Source organism: Gracilinanus agilis, chromosome 3 (genome assembly GCF_016433145.1).
Source record: "Gracilinanus agilis isolate LMUSP501 chromosome 3, AgileGrace, whole genome shotgun sequence".
NCBI lineage: Eukaryota > Metazoa > Chordata > Mammalia > Didelphimorphia > Didelphidae > Gracilinanus > Gracilinanus agilis.
In genome coordinates this window covers 319,276,742-319,299,671 of record NC_058132.1, presented here as the reverse complement: position 1 = coordinate 319,299,671, position 22,930 = coordinate 319,276,742, and the positions used below count along the sequence as shown (strand labels likewise).

The window sequence follows — 22,930 nt, the reverse complement described above, 5'->3', positions numbered from 1 at the left end:
TTGGATTTGGAGTCAGCAGACCTTAATTCAAGTCTTGGCTATGCCATTTACTAACAGTGACTACGGGAAAGTTTTTTAACTTGATCATAGGCATACCTCTTTCATACTCAGAACAACTTGTAAAGTCTTCAGAAGCTTGTTTTGTTATCTTGGCAGATTGTACAGATTTTTTAAATGGGAAGCAAGAATATAGTCATTAATACTTTTGAGTTGCATTTTGATAATTAGTGATTCTTAAGTGATTCTGAATTAAAATAACTTTTATTCTTTGAATTATATCAATTTATTTAAAGAGTATATTGCTCTTCCCATAATTGATATTTGACTTCCTGGTTGTGATAGAGAAATTAACCATGGATCACTATTACCTTCCTCCTTATCTAAAGATGTTAAGATACTATGTTGGGGAAGTTTGAGGTTTCTGTTTTATTGTTTGGAAATAGCTTTTTGTTATTGTAATGTTTGACATTTTATTTAGTAGCATTTTCCTTGCTGTTACTGTATCAAAGGAGCACTTGAATTATTTATGTTGTTTTCTTTTCTGTATCTAAAAATCATGTTACTGTTTGTAAGAATGTATAAAAAGGCAACAGTTTCAAAATGGTTATTTATGTTTATAAAATTGACCCCACCTTTTGAAAATAAAATGGGATGAACACAATTTCAAGCCTTGTAATAAGTCTTCTTAGAGTAGAGATTTTCAGACTGGTCTTTCACAAAGTGCTTGATATCAGTAGACTTATCCTTTAAGGGATATAGTTGTGCTTCACATTTAAATTTTTAAAAGAACCTCGCCTTCTGTCTTAGAATTGATTCCAAGTATCAGTTTCAGGGCAGAAGACTGGTTATGAGCCTAGGCAATTGGGATTAATTAAGTCTTGCACAGGGTCACACAGCTATAAAATGTCCAAACCCCAAACATCCTGTCTCCAGGGTCTGGCAGTTTATCCACTAAGCCACACACTGTCCCTCATATGTTTAATTTTTGCCATTTCCACCACTTCCAAGCCATAACCTCTCACTATTATCTTTTAGGCTACTGGGCTTCAAAAAATACAACCATAGAAAGCTCTAAAACATTTTCCAACCAAACAGTAACTAAAGCTTTGCATTTCAAAGATGTTCAAGGGATGGTGGTATTATTTTGTTCGAATTTAGATTTTAAAACTGAAAAAAACATAATTTCTTCATTTGTTATAAATACCATAAACTCAGATACGGTTTATAATCGGCTTAGCTAGAAAGGATTTTCTTGCCCTTAAGTTTATAGTACATAATTGTGTTTAAACAATAACACAAATATATTTATATATATTAGGGTTTAAATTTTTGAAATTCAGATTTTCACCAATTCTAATGAATTAAAATTACTTTTCTTGAAATCCTTATGTCTACTAAGTGATATATTAGTACAACATTGAGAAAAGAGGGCTTTTAAGTAGTTACTTGTTTTTAACAATTTTTTTTAAATGAACTATTTTCCTCCAAGTGATCAGTATAGATATTTGCTAATTGTAGTCATGAAGTGAAATGAATAGAATCAAAATCTTTTACACACTTGCCTGAAATTAATTGTTCATGCACAATTGACAGGTAGCTGTTTGCAAAGCTTCACAAAAATAGTAATAGCTAGCAATTACATAGTGCTTTAAGATTTACAACATTTTACAACTGTTATCTCATTTCTTCCTCACAACAATCCTATGAGATAATTACTATTACAATTATAAAGTAATTTAAACACTTCGTTTAGATTCGGAATGTGCAAGTGATCATTTTAAGTATACCAACACCTTTTTTTATAGCAAAAACAAACCCTAACACTATGTGTATATATAAAAACGCTTTTTGTTTCTCATTAAGCTAAAGAAATAAGTCCTAGATAAGGAACATTGAGTTGCATTCTTTACCCTAGCTATTTGACTTCAAGAATTAAAAAAAACACTTGAGTAATTTTTATTTATTTTTTTTCCAAGTCAGTCTTTTGCTGGATTAATTTCTAAGAAATCTTTAATTTCACTATTACAGGTGTTCTTCTTAATTTATTCCTTGGCATAGTTGGTTCATAAGTGAAACTAAAAAACACTTTCTTTTAAGGTCCCTTTATGATTTGGATCCTTTGTTCAGTGTGAATTTTAGCTTTGTCTACAGTGGAGATTAAATGCTATTCATTATTTAAGCTTGTAAATATTTGTAACACCCAGTGTAAAATAATATGGTTCTGGTTTTCCTTTGAAGCCAAATTTCTCAATTATAGATACAAATTTGAGTGGATCTGTGATTTTATGTAGGTTCTCAATGATACAGATTGGAATTGGTCCATAATTTCATATTTTTACAATTTATCTAAGTTCTCCTGTAAATCATCTACAGGGGCTCTTCTAGTTTTTTAATAGAGTGAATACAAGTGGATTCTCCATCTTTATTCCTCCTTCCTGTATATCACACCCACCTTTTCTTTTTGTAGTTGTGCATTTCTCTGATGACATTAATTACACTATCTCATGCAGTTTTCAGTTCAGAATGCTTTGTAACCTAGGCACATGCACATTGCCCCTCAGCTTTGCCTTTGGATGACCAACTTGTAATTCTTTAAAGACTGTGGTATTCAGTGGTTTTGGTATCCTTTGATTCACTTATACCGCATCACTGGAAAAAATTTGTTTTTAAAAGATTGACCTCTGCTTCAGGGAGAAGATTGGGGTCAGTAAAAGAAATAGTTTCCCATGAACAATCCAGGCTATTCTTTTCTCTTTCTTTTTTGGATCTGGTTTACCTATCCAGTTATATTTCTCAAATATATTTATATCTATCACTACACACCAATGGATTAACTGAATTTTTCATGAAGTATACACACACACACATATGTCTAAACAAGTCAGTTTTCAAGGACTTTGGTATTCCATTATGGCTAGCCTAAATCATTTTGTTATTATGGTTCTCCTTTATTAGCCTCTGTAATGTTCTACAGCTTAATGCAGTCAGTACAAGGGCTTCAGCAGTTTGTAGTATCTAAAAGACCTTACATTTGGAACTGGATGGGGGACCTTTGATGGCATCTAGTCTAACCTCTTCATTTTACATCTGGAGCCCACAGAAGTTAAGTGACTTGTCCTGGATCCCACAGATTAAAGTTAGAATTTAAACCCAATGTAGTCTGACTCAATATCTGTGACCCTTCTCATATTTATAAGGATGTCCTTACATCAGTATGTAAATTCTCAAATATTTTGTAGAGTTGGGACAGTAGATATATGTCCCTATAGTATTAGTATTTTGGGGGCACTCTTTTGGGTAACAATAAAGTTTCCAAAATTTTTTCCCCCTTAATAGATTTTTCTCTGCACTCCATTCCTAAACACCCTAATATTGTGATGTCTCAGCACAGATGCTTGCTTTGTTTGAAACAGTTTCACTGTTCTTATATTAGTACAATTTCTGTTTTCTTATACCGCTAGCATATCTAGGACTATGATTTTGAACATAGTGGTTGAATATAGGGAAAATATTTCTTTTTCCTTTTTTGCTCTGCTAGACTTCTTCCATTTTCATCTCATTTATTTTGCATTACTTCTATAATGAGATTGGGATTAATTTGTAAAATTATATACTTCTATACCTAGATGATCTCTGGGGTCCCTTTAACCTCTAGAGCTATGGTGGTCTTCCAAGTTCATGATCAGATAATTTGCTTAGAGCTTTAAATGACTTTTATGTAGGCAATGCTATTAGATCCTTAAATACAATAGTACAACATATAACTTGAAGAGATCCTAAGAAGAGATGAAGTGACTTGCCTAAATTATATAGGTCATTTTTCCTTGTTTAAAGTTAATATCTGAAAATTTAGCTAAGAAGGCATTGATGGAAGTCTCTGCAAGCAACATACCTAAAATGTTTTGTAAATGTAGGCAGCTATTTATGGTATACTTACTTTTTGAAGATCTTGTTCAAATTCTCACCATTCCTAATTTCTGTGGAAATGTGGGCGGGGCCACAGAAAGTCTCCATTGCTATTTAGAAGAGTAGACAGTCTGTATACACCTAAAATTTTAAAGCCATAGCATCCAAACACTGCTTATGCATACTTCCCAACTCAGCTCACAATATAATCATAAATGAATTCAACAATACTTCCTGTTTGGTGATTAATTATTCTTAAGCCCTTTTTAATAGTCTCTGTAGTGCTTTTGGCCATATTTTTGGTTAGATTCTTAGAAACTTATTCACTTATTATACACTTACCCTTGGTTTCTTCATCTATAGTAATAATAATGATAATGATTATAAAAGCTAGCAATTATATAGTACCTACTCTGTGCCATGCTCTGTGCTAAGTACTTTACAAATACCTCATTTTATCCTCACAGTAGCCCTGGGAAGTAGATGTTCTTCTTATCCTGGTTGAAGAAATTGAGGCAGACAGGTTAAGTAACTTGCCCCCAGGGTCAGCTAGTAAGTGTGGGAGCCCAGAGTTGAATTTATGCCTTTCTTACACTAGGCTTTCTTTTCTATCCACTGTGCAACCAACTGCCTGTAGGATTAAGACCAGATGAGGACCATACTACTATTACTGCTGCTACTGCTACTACAACTACAGTGGTCCTTGGCATATCAAATTACTTACTCCATGAAATACATTTTTATGTTGCCTTGGGGGGGAGACCGTTCTATTACCTTATTTTTAGTTACCTAATTTTTAGGTGCTTAATATCCAGCTGTCTAAATCATTTAGATTACATTTTAAAATATAATGCTTTTATCACTAGGAGGAAGAGCTTAAATTCTTACATGATGTTTCATGTAGATCTTTTCAAAGGCCATAAAAACAGTTGTACCTTTATGTATACCAGTTTGGATAGTGGAGACTACTTCATGCCTAAGGAGATGTTACAAGTTTAGAATCCTTCATCTTTTGCTATTAGTCTACTCTTATGTTTTCCTTTCATTAGAATGAGAAACAACCATGAATGATCTTGCCCTGCTATTCCTCCAGAAGTCAGGGCAAATTTTTAATACTGAAAAGAAGAAAAAGAATATATTAGTAAGCCCTTATAATAATATGTACATAAGTTCCCCTCTCTGGCCACCAACCAGTTGATTTCACTCAAGCTAATCCCTGAACTTGTGAACCCTCAGTTTTGTCTTTCTAAGATTCTTTCCATTTCAAAGATTTTTTTGAATAGAATATGGGTAAGTTGCCTAACCTCCTTGGTTTCAACTTTCTTCATCTGTAAAATGAAGAGGTTGGATTAAATGACTTTCAAGGTCTTTTTCAGTTCTAGAGATATTCTATGGCTATTCTAAAGGTTCATTTGCAAATCTATAGTTTAGAACTTGGGATAAAAACTTTTAAAATGCTTGGATGCTATTCTAGGCCCTAAATGTATAAATTTAAAATGTTTAGCAGTTTTTAAACTATACCTTAAGGTACTACTTTTTCATTTCTATGGGGAAATGCATTCATAGTTCCATAGTCCACTCTGTTCTTCCATATCATTGGAAGATGGAATACAATAGTAACTTATGCATCGGATGAGGCATTAATCTAGGTAAATCATTTTTTTTTACATTTTTCTACATTATTTCATTTATTTATTTATTAGAATATTTTTCCATGGTTTATGTTCTCTCTCCCCCCTTTGCCCCTCCCCACTCCCAGGGCTGACAAGCAATTCCACTGCTTTACATGTCTTACTACTCAAATAGGTAAATTATTCTTAAGATATTCTGAATTAAAGAATATAGTAAGGTACTTGCCTAGATGATGGTTAGGGGGTGCAACTGAAGCTGGGGAAGAGGGAGGTTATTGTACCAGATCTTAGACTCTCAAATTGTAATTACTGACTTACAAGGAACAAATAACTCCATTACTTGATCCTATGTATGGCAGTGGGTGGCACAGTGAATAAGAGCTTTGGCTTTGGTGTCAAGACCTGAGTTCAAATGTGATCTCAGACACTTCCTGGCTGTTTGACCTTAGGGAGTCACTTAACTTCTGTCTGGCTGAGTTTTCTCATTTATCAGATGAGCTTAATAATGGTACCTATCCCCCATGGTTATGAGGAGGAAAATGAGATAATATTTGTAAAGCACCTTGCAGATCTTAAGCACTATATAATTGCTAGCTTTTACTGTTATTAATAGGAAGAGGAAGAGAAGGAGAAGGTTTAAACTGGGGACTGCTATTTCTTCCCCTTTACCTTTTCAGGTTTAATAAACTTGAAAAGTAGATGCCTAAATGAGTAGTCAGGGAAAAATATTTTTAATATACCACCTCTTTGAACTCTTCACACACAAAGCACAGATCATTTTGCAGGATATTCTTAAAATGTTCCAAATGATATCAAACTAATATTACCACAATGTCAGTTCTTTGGCTATGACAATTGTAAATGTAGTATATGTAAAATCCATAGGTGCTCTTATTCACCATCTGCAGTGATATAACCTAATGGTAGTCAGAAAGTGGAAGAGTGTATTAAAAAAAATCACAAAATTTTTTACAGCAACTTGGAGCTTTCATATTACCTTTAGTACTTTAAATGGGAGATTCATTGTCCACTGATCACTGAGTACTCATACTGCTGGAGGAGATGAATCATAATAATTTTGACATAACTATGAAGAAAACTACAAAGAAGAAGAAAGATTCAGCTTTAAGGTACCTTGGAGAGGCTATGCTCAATGGCAACAAGAAACATTTCAAGGGACAGCTGGTCATACCAAATTGCAATGCCCATAATACTTTCAAAAAGGCCGAAAACATTATAACTTATTCATCAACATTGATTGTAGAACATTAAGAAGTAGAGAAATTCTATGGAAAACTTTGTAAGATCCTCCCCACTCCCACCCCCAATTATATGAGTATAGTATACTCTTTGATACTCTGATTTAAGTGCATAGGAAACTGGAGAAGCATGGGGAGAAATATGTCAGAAAGCATGGGCCAAAAAGATGAAGAAAGACCAAGAGCTTTGTTAGTTAGTTCAAAACCATGATCTCTTTATAATATGAATTCTTTCTCCAAGAAAAGAATTGGTAGACCCTATACTTGGCAAGCAGTATAGTGAAATTAAATATTAAATATTAAATGGGGGGGGCTCTCAATTGTTATGAAAGTCATCCATTATTATAATTAGCCATCTGTATACTGTCAAATCACTCATTTGATTAAGATCAGAGTACACAAAAGACAATAATCAGAAAATGATAAACTAGATGTATAATTTAAACAGTTCTATCAATAAATCAAGTTCAAGTGATTGTGAAAAATGGGTAATGAACAGCAGAAATGAATGACCTGGTAGCAATTATAATAATTTTATACCATTTAATGTAAATCAATTGCCATATTCAGACCACAAAAAGCAACTTTAACTTCAAATATTTTACTTATTTGTCTAGCAGAAAGAAAAGCTTACCAGAGGCATTCTCTTTAGAATATGATGTCATTTATGAGATCTTATTTTTAAAAATGATAGTTCATTATGAGTCGTTACCTCAAAACAAAAAAAAAAAAAAAAAAAAAAAAAACCAAAACGGAGGGTAAAGCCAATTTGCCAAAACATTGGGAAGAGATCCCACTGAGAAAAATCAAACCAGGACTTTTTAAGAATGAAAATGGGAAGGCAACAACAAAAAAGAAAAATGGACTACATCTACAGAGATTGTCATAATGAATTTTTTTTCATAATTAACTTTTTTAGTCACTAAGGACAATTCAATCACCATACTTGGGCTTTTCACACATAATCATGGATGTGCTTATGCATTAGTTGGAAATGATAAAAGAACAAAGATTAGAAAACCTGGACCAAACCAAGAGTACATAGATCAATGTAACTATAGAAGAGATCTGTAGCACAATTCTGAGGGTGCTCAGATATCATTTACAAGTTTTTCAAATGATATCAAAGGCTTAGAAAAGAATTTCACTATCAACCTATATTTCTACATTGCATTGGGATTCTTGATTAAATTTTTAGTAGGGAACAAGCAGTTTTCCAAGTAATTTCCAAGTAATATTGTGTACCATATGCCTATCATCTCTATAAGTATGGTGTGGAACAGAGGGGTTATTTTTGTGCAAAATTCATGAGTATAGCCAGAACCAGACTAATTGATAAATGATTAACAAAATTAATAAAAATGAGATTTAATGTAAGTTGTGGTTTTCTAAGTCAATATATAGCCTTCAGGGATCTGTCTCTATTTGAAATTGATACCACTTAGGCATGTGATACAGGTTCTCACTCTTGTCATTTAATGAAAAGGCATTCGAATTGGTAGAGCAGAAAAATTAAAAAACTTAATAAGCCTTCTGTCATTTCTATATAAAAGTCAGTGCAGATTTCTTCATAGTTACAGCAGAAATAACGTGTTCAGCCATTCTCTGATCATAAACATCAAATGAGGCACAAAGCAAGATGATATGTTTGCCATTGTGATGGAAGAGATCTTTTGCAATTTTTATGTTAGAGGAATACCTGTGGATGATGAGGTCTTCCAGATGGTCCTGTTTGTATATGATGTACCAATTACATCATACCCCAATCTACTATTTTTAACCTTCTTAAAGAGTTTGATCTATGAAGTTCTGTGGCCCAGGTTACGATCATGCAGCTCAGGAGAGTTTATCATATCAGCATGCATTATCTGGGACAGACAGTTCAAATGGACAGTTAATTGGGCCATGAATTAAACAGGATCTGGAGTCTGGGCTGAATTATGCTGTGACTAGGAAAACTGCAGTTTTTTTTTTAAGGTAAACCTCAATTCTCCCCAGAAATGAAGACCTCTCTTTTAAGAAATAATATTCTACTAGTGTATCATTGCACTAGAGAACAGTAGAGACATGTGGTGAGTGTGTGTAGGCTACAACATAAAGCCCATGAGCAATTTTAAATGACTACCAAGAGTAAAAGTGATATCAGGGAAATGTATAAGAGAAGATGGATTGGTCATATGATGAAGGATGACTAGTAGATAACCCAAGAGCTCCATTGGTATCCTCAAGGTGTCAAGGAAATGCAGGGAAGGCCCTCAGTATATTGAATGTACTCCTTAGGTAAAGTTTTGCACAGGATGGGTAGCTGTGGATGGATTACAACCTGCATTCTTGGAGGGAACACCTACATTCATGAGTTGTCATTGGGAGGAAAGATTCATGATTAATAACTGATAGGAAATGATAGAATTAGACCAGAATATTTTTAGAGTGATTCTTAAATCATGCAGTAGTTTCTTCTGTAAATATACTTTACTTTCAGTCAACATCCAAAGTTTAAATGTTTTATAATCATTTTTTCTAAGGGCATATTCTACTCCTAAGAAAATAAGTAGTATATATGTCTACTTTCTAGACACATTATATATGTGTTCTTGTAAATAGAATTTTTGAAAATCAGAACCTATTAATGTAGATTGTTTTCTAAGTAAAGGCTTAAATATTATTGTATCTTCATTTTTGACAGTGGTGTCTGCGTTATCTTTGGAGCTTCTCTATACCTATATGCTAAGCAAATGGAAGCTGAGAATGTTATGGGGGGAGGGGCAGGCTTTCATTCACTTTCTACTTTTGAGTAGGTGCAAATAATATTGAAGACTTATAACTTCCCTTTTTCTCTCCTATTTTTTTCTTGTCTTTTTTATCTGTGTTCCTTCTAAAAGTTGAAAGATTGCAGTAATGCTTAAAATTAGGGGTGCCAAGGACAGGTGTCTGGAGATTCCTGATGATTTTATTAATTTTATTTAATTTAGTAAACTTGACCATTGAAAGGAATTTTGTTCTATCCTTTTGTAAGAAAGAATCCACTTACTTTTTTTCCAACAACTTTGTAAGTCTTGATTTCCACATATTGAATTTTTATTAAGAACTATTGAGCATAGTCTAATGCATAGAGAGCTGGCCTCAGAGCCAGGAAGACCTGAGTTTGAGTTCTGCTTCTGACATGTTATTGTCTTTGTGACCTTGAATAAGTCCCTTACTTTTCAGGGCTCCAGGCAATTCTATGAACTTTAAGGTAGAGAGAATCTGCCAGCCTGCATTGTCAAAAGAATTTCCTGATCTGGATATTCTCTATAACAGTGAAGTCATAGATCTAGTCCCTTTAACATATAAGATAAGGTTGGAAAACTTGAAGTGATTGACACAGGAAGAAAGTAGTTATGAAATAGGATAAATACATTTTTGACAAAAACACCACTTGTGTCTTATACCTTATTAAAACTTTCACCAGCCTGTCAGAGTCTCTACACTAGCTGTGCTGATGGGAAGGTTATGTAGATCATCTTATGTTGGTTTATATGGTTTTTTTCTTATGGAAGGGTAAATAAACAACTCTTTTTCTAGCTCCATAAGGCAGCTGGCTTAATTAACAAATTATTTTGGAATGATAAGATGTAATCCCATAAAAAAAGATGATTTAGGGTCATTTTTTGCTAAAGTGAAAAAATGTTTAGAAGGTCCTTTCACATTTTCTTAGATTATAATTTTTCAAAATTTAAATTTTTAGATTATTTCATTGACTTTTTTATTTCCTACAGGGCATGGTGCAGATGTGAAATGTGTAGATTGGCATCCAACAAAAGGCTTAGTAGTTTCAGGAAGTAAAGATAGTCAACAGCCAATTAAGTTCTGGGATCCAAAGACTGGGCAGAGCCTTGCAACGCTGTAAGTGAGAGGAACAAAGTACTTAATTTATCAGTTGGTTTGTAATATTTAGCTAACTAGTTCTTGTTGGCAAATTTTCTTGGAAAGGTAAGCATGGCAATTTAGTGAAATAGGATACTTTGGGGTTGGTTTGGATAACAACTTAGTTTCATTAGGCTGTTATATGAAACATTGTCCATCCATTATGTAAAACAAACTTGTTCTTTCATATTTGTTTCCATTTGAGTGGTGTAAGTTAAAGAATAATAATACCCATAAAACTCATTGTCTCATTCACCTGTTTATCATTGAGTAATTTGTGTCAGTTACCAAGAAGAGAAATAGCATTACTTTCTTCTCAGTGTTCCTTTGATGAAATGCCATCCTTATATACTGCGTCCTCTTTGTAGGCCAGTTATCATTAATGAGCATTTCATGGTGTCCTGCTCTAGTTCTATGGGCAGATTTGTATGTGTAGACTATTGTTAAATATCTGCACCATAATAAGAATGTGCTGTAGGATGATATTAATGCTAAGAGCTGACATTTATGTTTCTAACTACATTGTTTCATTTGATCATCACATTTCCACTGTGAGATTGGCATAGAAGATATTATTATCCCCACCAGGTCTTTTGATTAACAGTCCAATGCTTATTCTATATTTCTATATATATAGAATAGATATTCTATATCTTTTATACCTTAGAGCAGTGATGGCAAACCTTTTAGAGATTGAGTGCTGGGCCCCACCCCCAGAAATTGTGTGCTGCCCCTCCCCCTGCCTGTGTAGTGTGGGAGGAAACACTCCCATTGGGCTGCTGGGTGGAGAGGGGGTGGGTGAAGTGAGGAATGTCCTCCGCAAGTGTTAGAGAGGGAGAGGGGAGTGGCCTGAGTGCTCTGCTCCCCTCCAGCTCTGCCCCCAAGAGTTCCCATTGGGCTGCTGGGCAGAGGGGCAGAGGACGTGAAAAAATGTCATGAGGCACAGTGGAGCAGGGGACGGGGAGCAGTTCTGCCAGAGTCCCTCTGCCTTCTTAGTAAGGAACTCAGGGATGGCGGTGGGTGGGACAGGAGGGTGGCCACATGCTCACAGAATGTGCTCTGCCTACATTCTTTGGCTCCTGGGCCATAGGTTCGCCATCACTGCCTTTAAAGGATTTTATTAGTCTTAACAGATCAAACCTGTCTATAACAGTATTCTGACTGTCAAAGTGAATTATCCAGATTGGTCCAAAGTGTCCCTTGTGATAAGTTTAAGTTGTCTTACCAAGGGGAGTGTGACATAGTGGTTAGAGTCAGGAAGTGCTTCTCTACTTTTACAGAGACAAGATATGGAGCATTGCCTGTAGTCAGACACTTAATTAAACTATGTGATCCTCATGAGGCTGGTCACTTAACTTCTCTAACCTTCAATTTCCTCATCTGTAAAACGAGGATAATAATAGCACCTATCTTACTGGGTGACTAAGGATAAAAGGTGGTAATATATGTAAAGTACTTTGTAAACTTTAAAGTGTTAGATCAGTGTCAGCAGTTATTATTCCTGGTTCATATGCTCTACAATTCAACTTTTTACTCCAAATTGAAGCCTTTCTGCATTTTGCATTGTTAATGTAATACCTGAGGAGTTCACAACCTTTCTTTTGAATTTGTCTATTTAGTTTCTTTAACTGTCTTTCCAAAACCAGACTTCTGTAGCCTCTGGGATCTGGAATTAACCCTCTAACCTTGGTCCTATTACTTCTGAATTAAAAGGATAGTTATTTTATTTTGTTGACTTTTTAAATTTCAGGGTCATTATTAATTGTTTCTTTGGTCATTGTTTCTAGACATGCCCATAAAAACACTGTTATGGAAGTGAAATTAAATCTCAATGGCAATTGGCTACTCACAGCATCCCGGGATCACCTCTGTAAACTTTTTGACATCAGAAATCTAAAAGAGGAACTTCAAGTCTTTAGAGGTCATAAGAAAGAAGCCACAGGTGTGTGACCATATTTGTATTTTTTGTTTATAATCATTATCTATAGCATTCTCAATTATCTGAACTGTTGTTTTGAAAATTACTTCTTTGGTTTGATTTGTGTTTTTTACAGCGGTGGCCTGGCATCCTGTTCATGAAGGTCTTTTTGCAAGTGGAGGATCAGATGGTTCTTTATTGTTCTGGCATGTTGGGTATGTACTATTTCTTGAGAAAATTTGTGATTTTTATGAAATAAGATCAGTATAAGAAAGGCACTATGTAAATCTATGTTTTCATCATAGCTATAGAATAATATAATTAATATCAAATGTTATACATTAATTTTATTATATGTAAAATATAATACATAGTATGATACCTAAAATATAGTTTTATGAATCCACTGTCAAATTCTACACTTGTAAATATAAATTGCTAAGTCAAGCCTAGGATGGAAAATTTAGAATCTGTTTGTTATTAGTATTTGGGAAGAAAGTAAGAATACATTACCTATTTTTGTATTAGAACTACATTAACATTATTTCTTAATTAATATCAGATAAAATATCATTTTATTCAAGTATTACTTGCATCCATTAATAAATACATGCATGGAAATTTAGATAAACCTGTAAGAAAATAGCTTAACACAGTGTCTGGCAACACAGTTCATACTTAATAAATGTTTATTGACTATAACCATGCCAAAAGAAGTATATTGAACAAAAGTTTAAGAGAATCAAGAAAAAATGTCTATTGTTAACTTACACATGAAAAATATATACCAATATGTGTGTATTGTCATTTTAGGGTAGAGAAGGAAGTAGGTGGAATGGAGATGGCCCATGAAGGAATGATCTGGAGTTTAGCGTGGCATCCTCTTGGACATATTCTCTGTTCAGGATCAAATGACCATACCAGGTAATTTTAGGTACCAAGGAATTGCAAGAAATAACACTATATACATGATGACAATAAAAATTATGCAGTTGTATGACTAGAGTTTATTTTACCAGGATAATAGTATACTTTGTAATTGTTTCATGCTTTTAATATTATCTTTTTTACTTTTTGTTCTTTGTTTTAAGAAATTGCCTTGGGAGGGGGAAGAAGGTGTACAGCATTTCCCAAAAGTCTCAGTGTGTTTAAAGCTTTAATTACTTAAAACTTGACTAAGAATTTTCAAATATTCTGTATGTGGGGAAATGTTGATAATTTAAAACTAAATAGTATTAAAAATCAAAGGAGAAAATTAAAATCAGTATAAGAAAGATACAGTAGAAATATGTTGTTTTTATCATATCTAAATCTTAAGTGATGGGTTCACATTTAGTTTGAAACAGATATGAAATAAATTTTCAAGGTGCTTTATATTTACTGTTTAGGTTTTAAAAGGACAATCTCTCCTAAGAGTTGGGAAAGTAGTAAATGATAGCCTTGTACTCAACTTGTTAGTACCCATAAATAGAACTGAAGCCATTCAATTTTCTCCTTTTTCCTTGTAGCAAATTCTGGACTAGAAATAGACCTGGAGATAAGATGCGGGATCGTTATAACCTGAACCTCCTTCCTGGAATGTCAGAAGATGGAGTAGAGTATGGTGAGTATAATTCATCACCATTTAAGTCATGAGGGATTTGGTGAAAGAAATGGGTGATAGTCAAAATTAGTTTTAGCTCTCTAGTTTTGGAAACTTTTAATTCACCAGTGAGGAGGTAGAATGATTTGTCAACTAGAAATATACACAGAAGTTTACTAAAAGATACTGTTCTGGTATCTCATTATAGTCTTTTATCTTGCCTTGACTCCCTCTTTCTCATTCCTCTTAAATCTGTTATTCATCCTCACCCTGACTTTCAATCCCTGTGTCCCCTCAATATATTAGATTCCTGATTTGGCTTTCTATCTTTTCAGTTCTTGACACCTTGGTGAACCAGTTCAGTTGTATCCTCTCTTCTACTTTTGAATCCCTTGTTCTCTTCTCCTATTACTGATTATTCCTTATTGAACTTCAACCTGGGTTACTTTTAGTATCTCCCCTCTTCATTCTTACTTACTTGTGACTGAAAAGAACTGGAGGAAATCATCTCAACTGGGCTCTTAATATCCAGCAAAAAAGCATCCTTTTGCTCCTCCCTAATTGACTTAACCCTTTGCATTTTTTCTCAAGCCTTTCCTTCTACTTCCTTTTCTGTTCCTCTTTGTTCAAGACTTTTTACAGTTCACCATAAATATAAAGGCCATTTGCCCAATAAATTTCTTTTTTTACCCTCTTCATTTCACGTTCCTTTGACATCATTCCCTGCTATCTCTTTCTGCACCCTAGTCTCTGATATTGAGGTCACCTTTCTGCTTGTCAAGGTCAGCCTGTCTATACCTTTAATACATCCCTTCCATTCTTTGGTAGATTGCCCCTGTCAGCATCCCCACATTTCTGTCTTTACTTACTTGTTCCTTTCCTACTACCTATAAACATGCCAAAGTTTTCCCCATTATTTAAAAAACCCCACACTAGCTCTAACTACACCTACTAACTTTTACCATATATGTCCCTTCCTCTTCTTAGCTAAATTCCTTGAAAAAGCCATCTACATTTGATGTTTATATTTCACTTCTTATCACATATTCTTAATTTCTCTGCAGTTTTGCTTCTGATCTCATTAAACTGAAATTGCTCTCTCCGAAGTTACCAGTGATTTTTTACTTACAAAGTCTAATGTCCTTTTCTCTATCCTCATCATTCTTGATTTTTAAAAATCTTTTTTACTGAATTTCCATCTTGCCTACTAACTAGAGTTGTTCCTCAAGATTCGGGCCTGGACCCTCTTTTTTTCTCTCTATTCTTTCACTTGGTGACTTTAGCAGCTCCCATTTATTTAGCTGTCATCTCTATGCAAGATGATTTTTGGATATGTTTAACTAGCCACTAGTCTCTCTACTAAGTTCTAGTCTCATATCAATAAATGCCTTTTGTTCATTTTAAATTGGATATCCTCTAGGCTTCTTAAATTCAACATTTCCATAATAGATCTCATTTTGTTCCACAAATTCTCCCCTCTTCTTAAGTTTCATATCACTGTTGAGGGAACCGCCATTCCCTTACGTTGGCTGCCTTAGTGTCCTCTTTGACTCCTATCTCTTGCTCAAGTCACACATCCCAGTTGTTGCTAAATCTTGCTCAAGTCACACATCCCAATTGTTGCTAAATCTAGTTTCTACCTTCACAACACTTTAACATTTATTTATTTTTATTTCTAATTAAAATTTTTGTTTTTTATCCTAACCTCCTTCACTTTTTTAATCTTTCAATATTTTATTTCCCCCATTTATAAATAAAAACAATTTTTAACATTAGTTTTCTAAAATTTTAAGTTCTGAATCAAAGTCACAATCTTAGTTTAGATCTTCATTGCTAATTGTTGCCTTAACTATTGCAATAGCTTTTTAATTAGTTTTGCTTTCCAAGGTCTTCTCCCTATCTTAATCCATTTTCTATACTACTGTCAAAGGGATTTTCCTAAGGTGCTTATGTGACCACATTTCCTCTCAGTAAACTCCAGTGGCCCTCTATTGCATTTAGGATCAGATATAAACTCTCTTTGGCACTGAAAACTCTTTATTTGGTTTGGTTTCTCTTTCTTTGTCTGGTATGTAGTAAATATTTAATAAATGCTTCTTGAATGATTGCTGATTTGTTAAATAATGTGTTGTTATCTGCAGATGACCTTGAGCCTAATAGTCTGGCAGTGATTCCAGGGATGGGGATACCTGAGCAGTTAAAACTAGCAATGGAACAAGAGCAAATGGGTAAGACATGGACATTATGCTCAGAAAGCTTATTTTTAAAAACATTTTGTAAGTATTGGCCCTATTTCTTTGATCTTCTTAAATTATTAATTCATTAACATTATTTATAGATTATAAATTTATTAGAAATTAAAATAATAGGAGGGGCAGTTAGTAGTTCAGTGGATTGAAAGCCAGTCTCAGAGATGGGAGGTCCTAGGTTCAAATCTTGCCTCAGATACTTCCCAGCTGTGTGACCCTGGGCAAATCACACCACTCCCATTGCCTACCCCTGAGCGCTGTTCTGCCTTGGAACCAATATTGATTTTAAGTATTTTTTTTTTATTTTAAGATAGAAGGTAAGGGTTTAAAAAACTTTTTTAAACCACAGTTCATACAAAAGAGCACTGATAAATTAATAAAAATACAGGTTATATGTTTCCATGCTTTATTCAGTAGAGAAATGAATACTTTCATTCAGTTTATTTTCTATATGAGAAGTTCTTAATTTATTATCTTCATATTTACAGGGAAAGATGAGTCAAATGAAATAGAAATGACCATTCCAGGATTGGACTGGGGAATGGAAGAGGTAATGCAAAAGGACCAAAAGAAGGTGCCACAAAAAAAAGTTCCTTATGCAAAACCTATTCCTGCTCAGTTCCAACAAGTAAGTACACGAAAATCAATCTTTATTTAATAACAAAATCTGTATACAGCGAAGAGATACTGTTTAAAAAATATTATTATTAACGATTTATCTTTTTAAATTATGTTTGATGTTTCCAATAAAAATATTATTTCTCTTATTTATTTATTAAAGCATTCATTTAAAAAATTTCAGTTCCAAATTCTCTCCCTGTAGCCCCTCCCCCACCCATTGAGAAGGCAAGCACTATGATACCCATTTTACATGTGATGTCATGCAAAACATGTTTTCATCTTAGCCATATTGCCCTCAAGGGAAAGAAAAATAAAGAAAATGAAAAAATTATGCTTCAGTCTACACTCAAGAGTTCAGTTCTGTCTCTGGAGTTGGATAGCATTTTTCAACATGAAAACTTTGGAATTGTCATGGATCATTGTACTGATTAGAGTAGCTAAGTCTTTCACAGTTCATTGTTATTATAATATTGCTGTTATTGTATACAATGATCTCCTGGTTCTGCTCATTTCATTTTGCATAGTTCATCTTAAGTCTTCCAGGTTTTTTCTAAAACCAACCATTCCACCTGCCATTTCTTATAGCACAATAGTATTCCAACACAAACATATAATAATCTTGTTCAGCCATTTCCTACTTAATAGGTATCCACTCAATTTCCAATTCTTTTGCCACCACAAAAAAGGCTACAATAAATATTTTTGTACATATAGATCCTTTTCCTTTTTCTTTGACCTCTTTGGGATGCAGACATAGTAGTGCTATTGCTGGGTCAGTATGCACAGTTGGATAGCTCTTTGGGGGCATAGTTCCAAATTGTTCTCCAAGAATTGTTAGATCAGTTCATAGCGCAGCTCCAGTTATATGCATTGGTGTACTTATTTTTTCACATCCCCTCCTATATTTGTCATTTTCTTTTTCTGTCATATTTGCCTATTCGAATTGTGTACCGGTGATTTAGAACATTTTTTCATATGACTTATGAATAGCTTTGATTTCTTCTTCTGTAAAATCCCCATTTATTTCCCTTGATGATTTATTAAATTGGGATGGCTCTTATTTTATAAATTTGACTTGGTTCCCTATATATTTGAGAAATAAGATCTTTTTCAGAGAAACTTGATATAAATGTTTTTTCCTATTTCTACTCCTAATTTTGGCTACATTGGTTTTACTTGTGTAAAACCTTTTTAATTTAATGTAATCTAAATTATCTCCCCCTCCTGACTCCATCCCTAGCCTCATGATTCTCACCATCTCTTTTGGTTATAAACTTTTTCCTTTGCTCTCTTGTTGATTGTAAGCTCTCTCCTGCATCCTGAAACTACAGCTTGGAACTGGGTGATAGGGCAGTGGAGTTGCCAAATGGTGTTTGGTCCTGTGCCCTAATGCTAGCACATTCAATCTCTTTCTGATCAGATGTTCCATTCCCTTATTATTTCTGGGCTGAAAGTATTCCTGGTACACCTGCTGCTGCTTTTACTATGACCTCTAAAGCCCACTAAAGCTGGTGTTGCCACTGTACTGTGTTCCTGACTAGCCCTCACCAAAATGCTAAAGACCTCCTTCTGTCCTAAGTTGTTTGGGCTGGAAAAGAAAATTCTACATTTTGTTGGCTGTGCTGCTTTAGAATTCAATTCACTACTATTATTAAATATTGAATTAGAAATTCTAGATATAGCAATCACAAGAAAAAATTTGAAGGAGTAACAGTAGGCAAGAAGGAAAAATATATTCCATTCTTTGCAGACGAAATGGCATATTTAGAGAACCCAAAAAAAGTAACTAAAAAAAGTAGTTGAAACAATGAACAAAATTTAGCAAAATTGTGCAGGATATAAAATAATTCCACATAAATCCTCAACTTTTCTATATGTTACCAATAAAACCCAGTAGGAAGAAATAGATAACTGCAGATAGTTTAAAATACTTGAGAGCCTACTTGCTAAGACATACACAGAACTTTATGAACACAATTTTCACACAAAGAAAGGCAGATCTAAACAGATGGAGAAATATTTCTTCATGGGTAGACCAAGCCAATAAAACAACAATGATAATATTACCTAAAATAATTTATTCAGTGCCATATCAATCAAACTACCAAACTACTACTATATTATTTTATAGATTTAGAAAAAAATAAAATTAATCTTGAAGAACAAAAGTCAAGAATTTAAAGGAATCAATGAAAAAAAAAGTGAAAGAAGGTGGCCTAGGAGTACCAGATTTCAAATTTGAATAGAATATTCCTTTTACTCTTCCATTTTCACTTGACTTCCCTTATAAAAAATATTCTTCTCTGCTACAAATTTCTTTGGAGAAATCTTATTATCATTCATGTATACCTACATATTTTGTCTTCTATTTGACCCAAATTATTCATTACATTTGTGATAAATTCTTATCATTGATGTGTCATTTACATTATTGTAGTCATTTTGTATATTGTTATCTGTTTTATTTTCAGCATCACTTCATTCAAGTCTTATCATGTGTCTTGGAATTCTGTAAATTTGGTTTTTTTATGACCCTATAATATTCTATTACATGAATTTTTTGTTTTATTTTAAAGAGTTTTATATTAATGCTTTTGTTTTTATATAAATCATTTCTAGTATGCTAAACTCCGTCAGGGAATCATTCCTTCTAACAAAGTAAAAACAGTGAAATAAAATTAGTTCTGGTTACTTTGCCTCAGTTCAAGAAAGCCTTCATGTTTCTCTGAAGTCTTCATTTTTTCTTATAGATTAATAATATAACATTTCTTTCACATGCCACATTGTGGGGACTCTATTTTTGTTTCTATTTTGTTACCTAAAGTACTCCTGTTTTGTTGTCTGGTGTACTTTTTTTCTTGGAAATTGTCCATAACTTTTTACCACATCTCTTGAGTAATGGTCCTTCATCCAACTTACTTTATTAAATGATTTTTCCCTTTAGCTCCTTTTTTTCTTTCCCCACTCAAACAATGATCCAGATTATGCTTCCATAAAACTAGAGAAACAGGGTTGGAGCCAAGATGACAGAGAAGGGAACAAAGAAAGGGATCTTCTTGATTTCTTCCAAATTACTCTCCAAACAATCTTGACATAATGCCTCCAAATGAATCCTGGGGCAGCAGGACCTACAAAAAGGTGGGGTGAAATAGTTTTTCAGCCCAAGAAAACCTAGAAATTTGGCAGTTCTTTTTTAATGGGAATGGGAATAGAGTGTAGACCAACGTGCCAAGGCATATGCCCCATGTTGGCAAGCCAGCACAGGCTTTGGGGGGGTGGCTGAATCAGTGGCAATGGCTTCCAGATCTCTCAGCTCAGAGAAGGTAAGAGGGTTAGGTAACTGGTCAGAAGGAGATTATAGGGGTTCCTTTGCTGGCTCCGGGTGCAGAACTCTGTTCCATTGTCCATTTGCATATCTGGGTCACAATCTCAGGTTACTGTCCCAAGGGAAGGAGGAGCTCTAGCATACCAACACTTGAAGCTACAAGGGAGTAGGGGACCCTGTTCACAATTCCAGGGTGGAAAGGAGTGTTTGTGGTCCCTCACAGACCAGATCATAGGCCAGAAGGATATTAAATATACCTTTCCTTAGTTTATGCCACCTTTGAAGAATTGAAAATTTACAGATCCTCAGAACTAGCTCTGAAAGCAGTTACACAAAGGACCTGGAGTTTGGGATACTGCCCCCATCACCACAGGAACAGAGATCAACTTTAAAAGTTTTGTTTTTTAAAATTTAAGTTAAAAATGAAGAAAAAGACTAGAAAAATGAACAACAACAACAACAAAAAATATTTATTTTGATGACAGGGAAGACTAAAATACAAACTCAGAAGAAGACTACGAAGTTGATAATGCTTCATCCAAAGGCCAAAGAAAAATGTTGAGTTAGCCTCAAGCTCAAAAAGAATTCCTGGAGGAGCTCAAAAAAGAATTTAAAACAATCAAATAGAGGTAGAAGAAAAGTTGGGGGAAAAATGAGAGTGATGCAGGAAAATCATGAAAAAAGAGTTGACAGCTTGGTAAAGGAGGCACCAAAAAATGTTGAAGAAATTACTTTAAAAAACAGAATAGGCTAATTGATAAAAGAGGCACAAAGATTCACTAAAGAATTCCTTAAAAAGTAGAATTGGCTAAATGGAAAAGGAGATACAAAAGCTCACTGAAAAAAAATAATTTCTTAAAAATTAGAATTGAGCAAGTAGAAGTTAATGACTCCTTGAGACATCAAGACATCAAGAACAAAACTAAACCAAAAAAAAAATTAAAAGAATGAAAAATAGAAAATGTTAATTATCTTGCTAGAAAAATAACTGACCTGGAAAACAGATCCAGTAGAGATAATTTAAGAATTATTGGACTCACTGAAAGCCATGATTGGAAAAAGAGCCTAGGCATCATCTCTTAAGAAATTAACAAGGAAGGGCATCTAGGGAGCACAATGGTAGCCTGCCAGACATGGAGTTGAGAGGACTGGGTTTAAATATGGCCTTAGACACTTCCTAGTCAATCACTTAATCCCATTTGCCTAGCTCTTAATGCTCTTCAGTCTTAGAATTGATATTAGTATAGAAGGTAAGGGTTTTAAAAAAACAAAAACAAATTATCAAAGAAAATTGCCCTGCTATCCCAGAACCAGAGAGTGAAACAGAAATTGAAAGAATCCACTGGTCACCTCCTGAAAGAGATCTCAAAATGAAAACTCCCAGGAATATTCTAGCTAAATTCTAGAACTTTCCAGTCAAGGAGAAAATACTGAAAACAGCCAAAAAGAAGCAATTCACTTACTGGAGCCAGAGTCAGGATAACATAAGATTTAGCAACTTCTACACAAAAGTATCAAAGGGCCTGGAATATAATATTACAGAAGGAAAAGGAACTAGGATTATAACCGAGAATCACCTACCTGGTAAAACTGAGTATAATCCTTCACAGGGGAAAAAATGGGTATTTAATGAAAGAGAAGTCTTTCAAGCATTCTTGCTGAAAAGACCAGAACCAAATAGAAAATTTGACTCTTAAATAATAAGACTCAATTAAGCATAAAAAGGTGAACAAGAGAGAAATCAAGAGATTTAATAAGGTTAAGTTTTATTTCCCTACATGGGGAGATAATACTTGTAACTGCTTAGAACTTTATCCTTATAGAAGGCAAAATGGTGAAATGAATATGATGGGATGATATTCAAGAAACTAAAATTAAGGAGAAAGAGGAATACACTGGTAGAAGTGTTAGTGGGTAAATTATCCAAGTAGAAGAACACCAAAGAGCTTTTACAGTGGAGGGGGAGATGGGAGAAGAGTGCTTGAACCTCTCTCATCAGAACTGGTTCAAAGAAGGACAAATATATTCATCTGTTTTGAGAAGGGCAGAAGCAATAAAAGAGAGGGCAAATTGAGGGAGGCAGTGGTCAGAGCAAAACACTTTTAAGCATGGATGAGAAAAATAGGATGGAAGTAATGCACAGTAATACTGAAAATTTTGTTTTTAAGTTTCTCTAGTAAGTGCAATTGTATAAGAATCTAAGTTATCCGGTTGATAAATGGTTAGAGCATTTAAAGAGGCATTTTTTAGATGAAGTGAAGCAATCTGTAGTTATGTAAAAAAAGAATGCTCAAAATTACTATTAACTAGAGAAAAGGAAAATAAAACATCTGAGATACCATGTCACCTATCCAGATTGAATATTATGGCAGAAAAGGAAAACAACAAAGTTGGAGGGGGGGATATGGGAAAATTGAGACACTAATGTACTGTTGGGGGAGTTATGAAATGATTCAGCCATTCTGAAGAACAATTTGGGAATATGCCCAAAAGGTTATAAAACCATATATACCCTTTGACTCAGCAGTTCTAT

At 34.1% G+C, this 22,930-nt stretch overlaps 1 protein-coding gene across 1 annotated transcript in view; it reads left to right on the top strand.

Moving 5' to 3' along the window:
* The window catches only part of WDR33 (WD repeat domain 33), a 113,263-nt gene that overhangs the window by 76,255 nt on the left and 14,078 nt on the right, over positions 1–22,930 (top strand). The window contains exons 8-14 of the mRNA XM_044669970.1: positions 10,555–10,681; positions 12,490–12,644; positions 12,757–12,835; positions 13,434–13,544; positions 14,129–14,223; positions 16,344–16,430; positions 16,940–17,079. Of these exons, the coding sequence (XP_044525905.1) occupies positions 10,555–10,681; positions 12,490–12,644; positions 12,757–12,835; positions 13,434–13,544; positions 14,129–14,223; positions 16,344–16,430; positions 16,940–17,079 (794 nt within the window). The remainder of the gene's footprint in view (positions 1–10,554; positions 10,682–12,489; positions 12,645–12,756; positions 12,836–13,433; positions 13,545–14,128; positions 14,224–16,343; positions 16,431–16,939; positions 17,080–22,930) is intronic.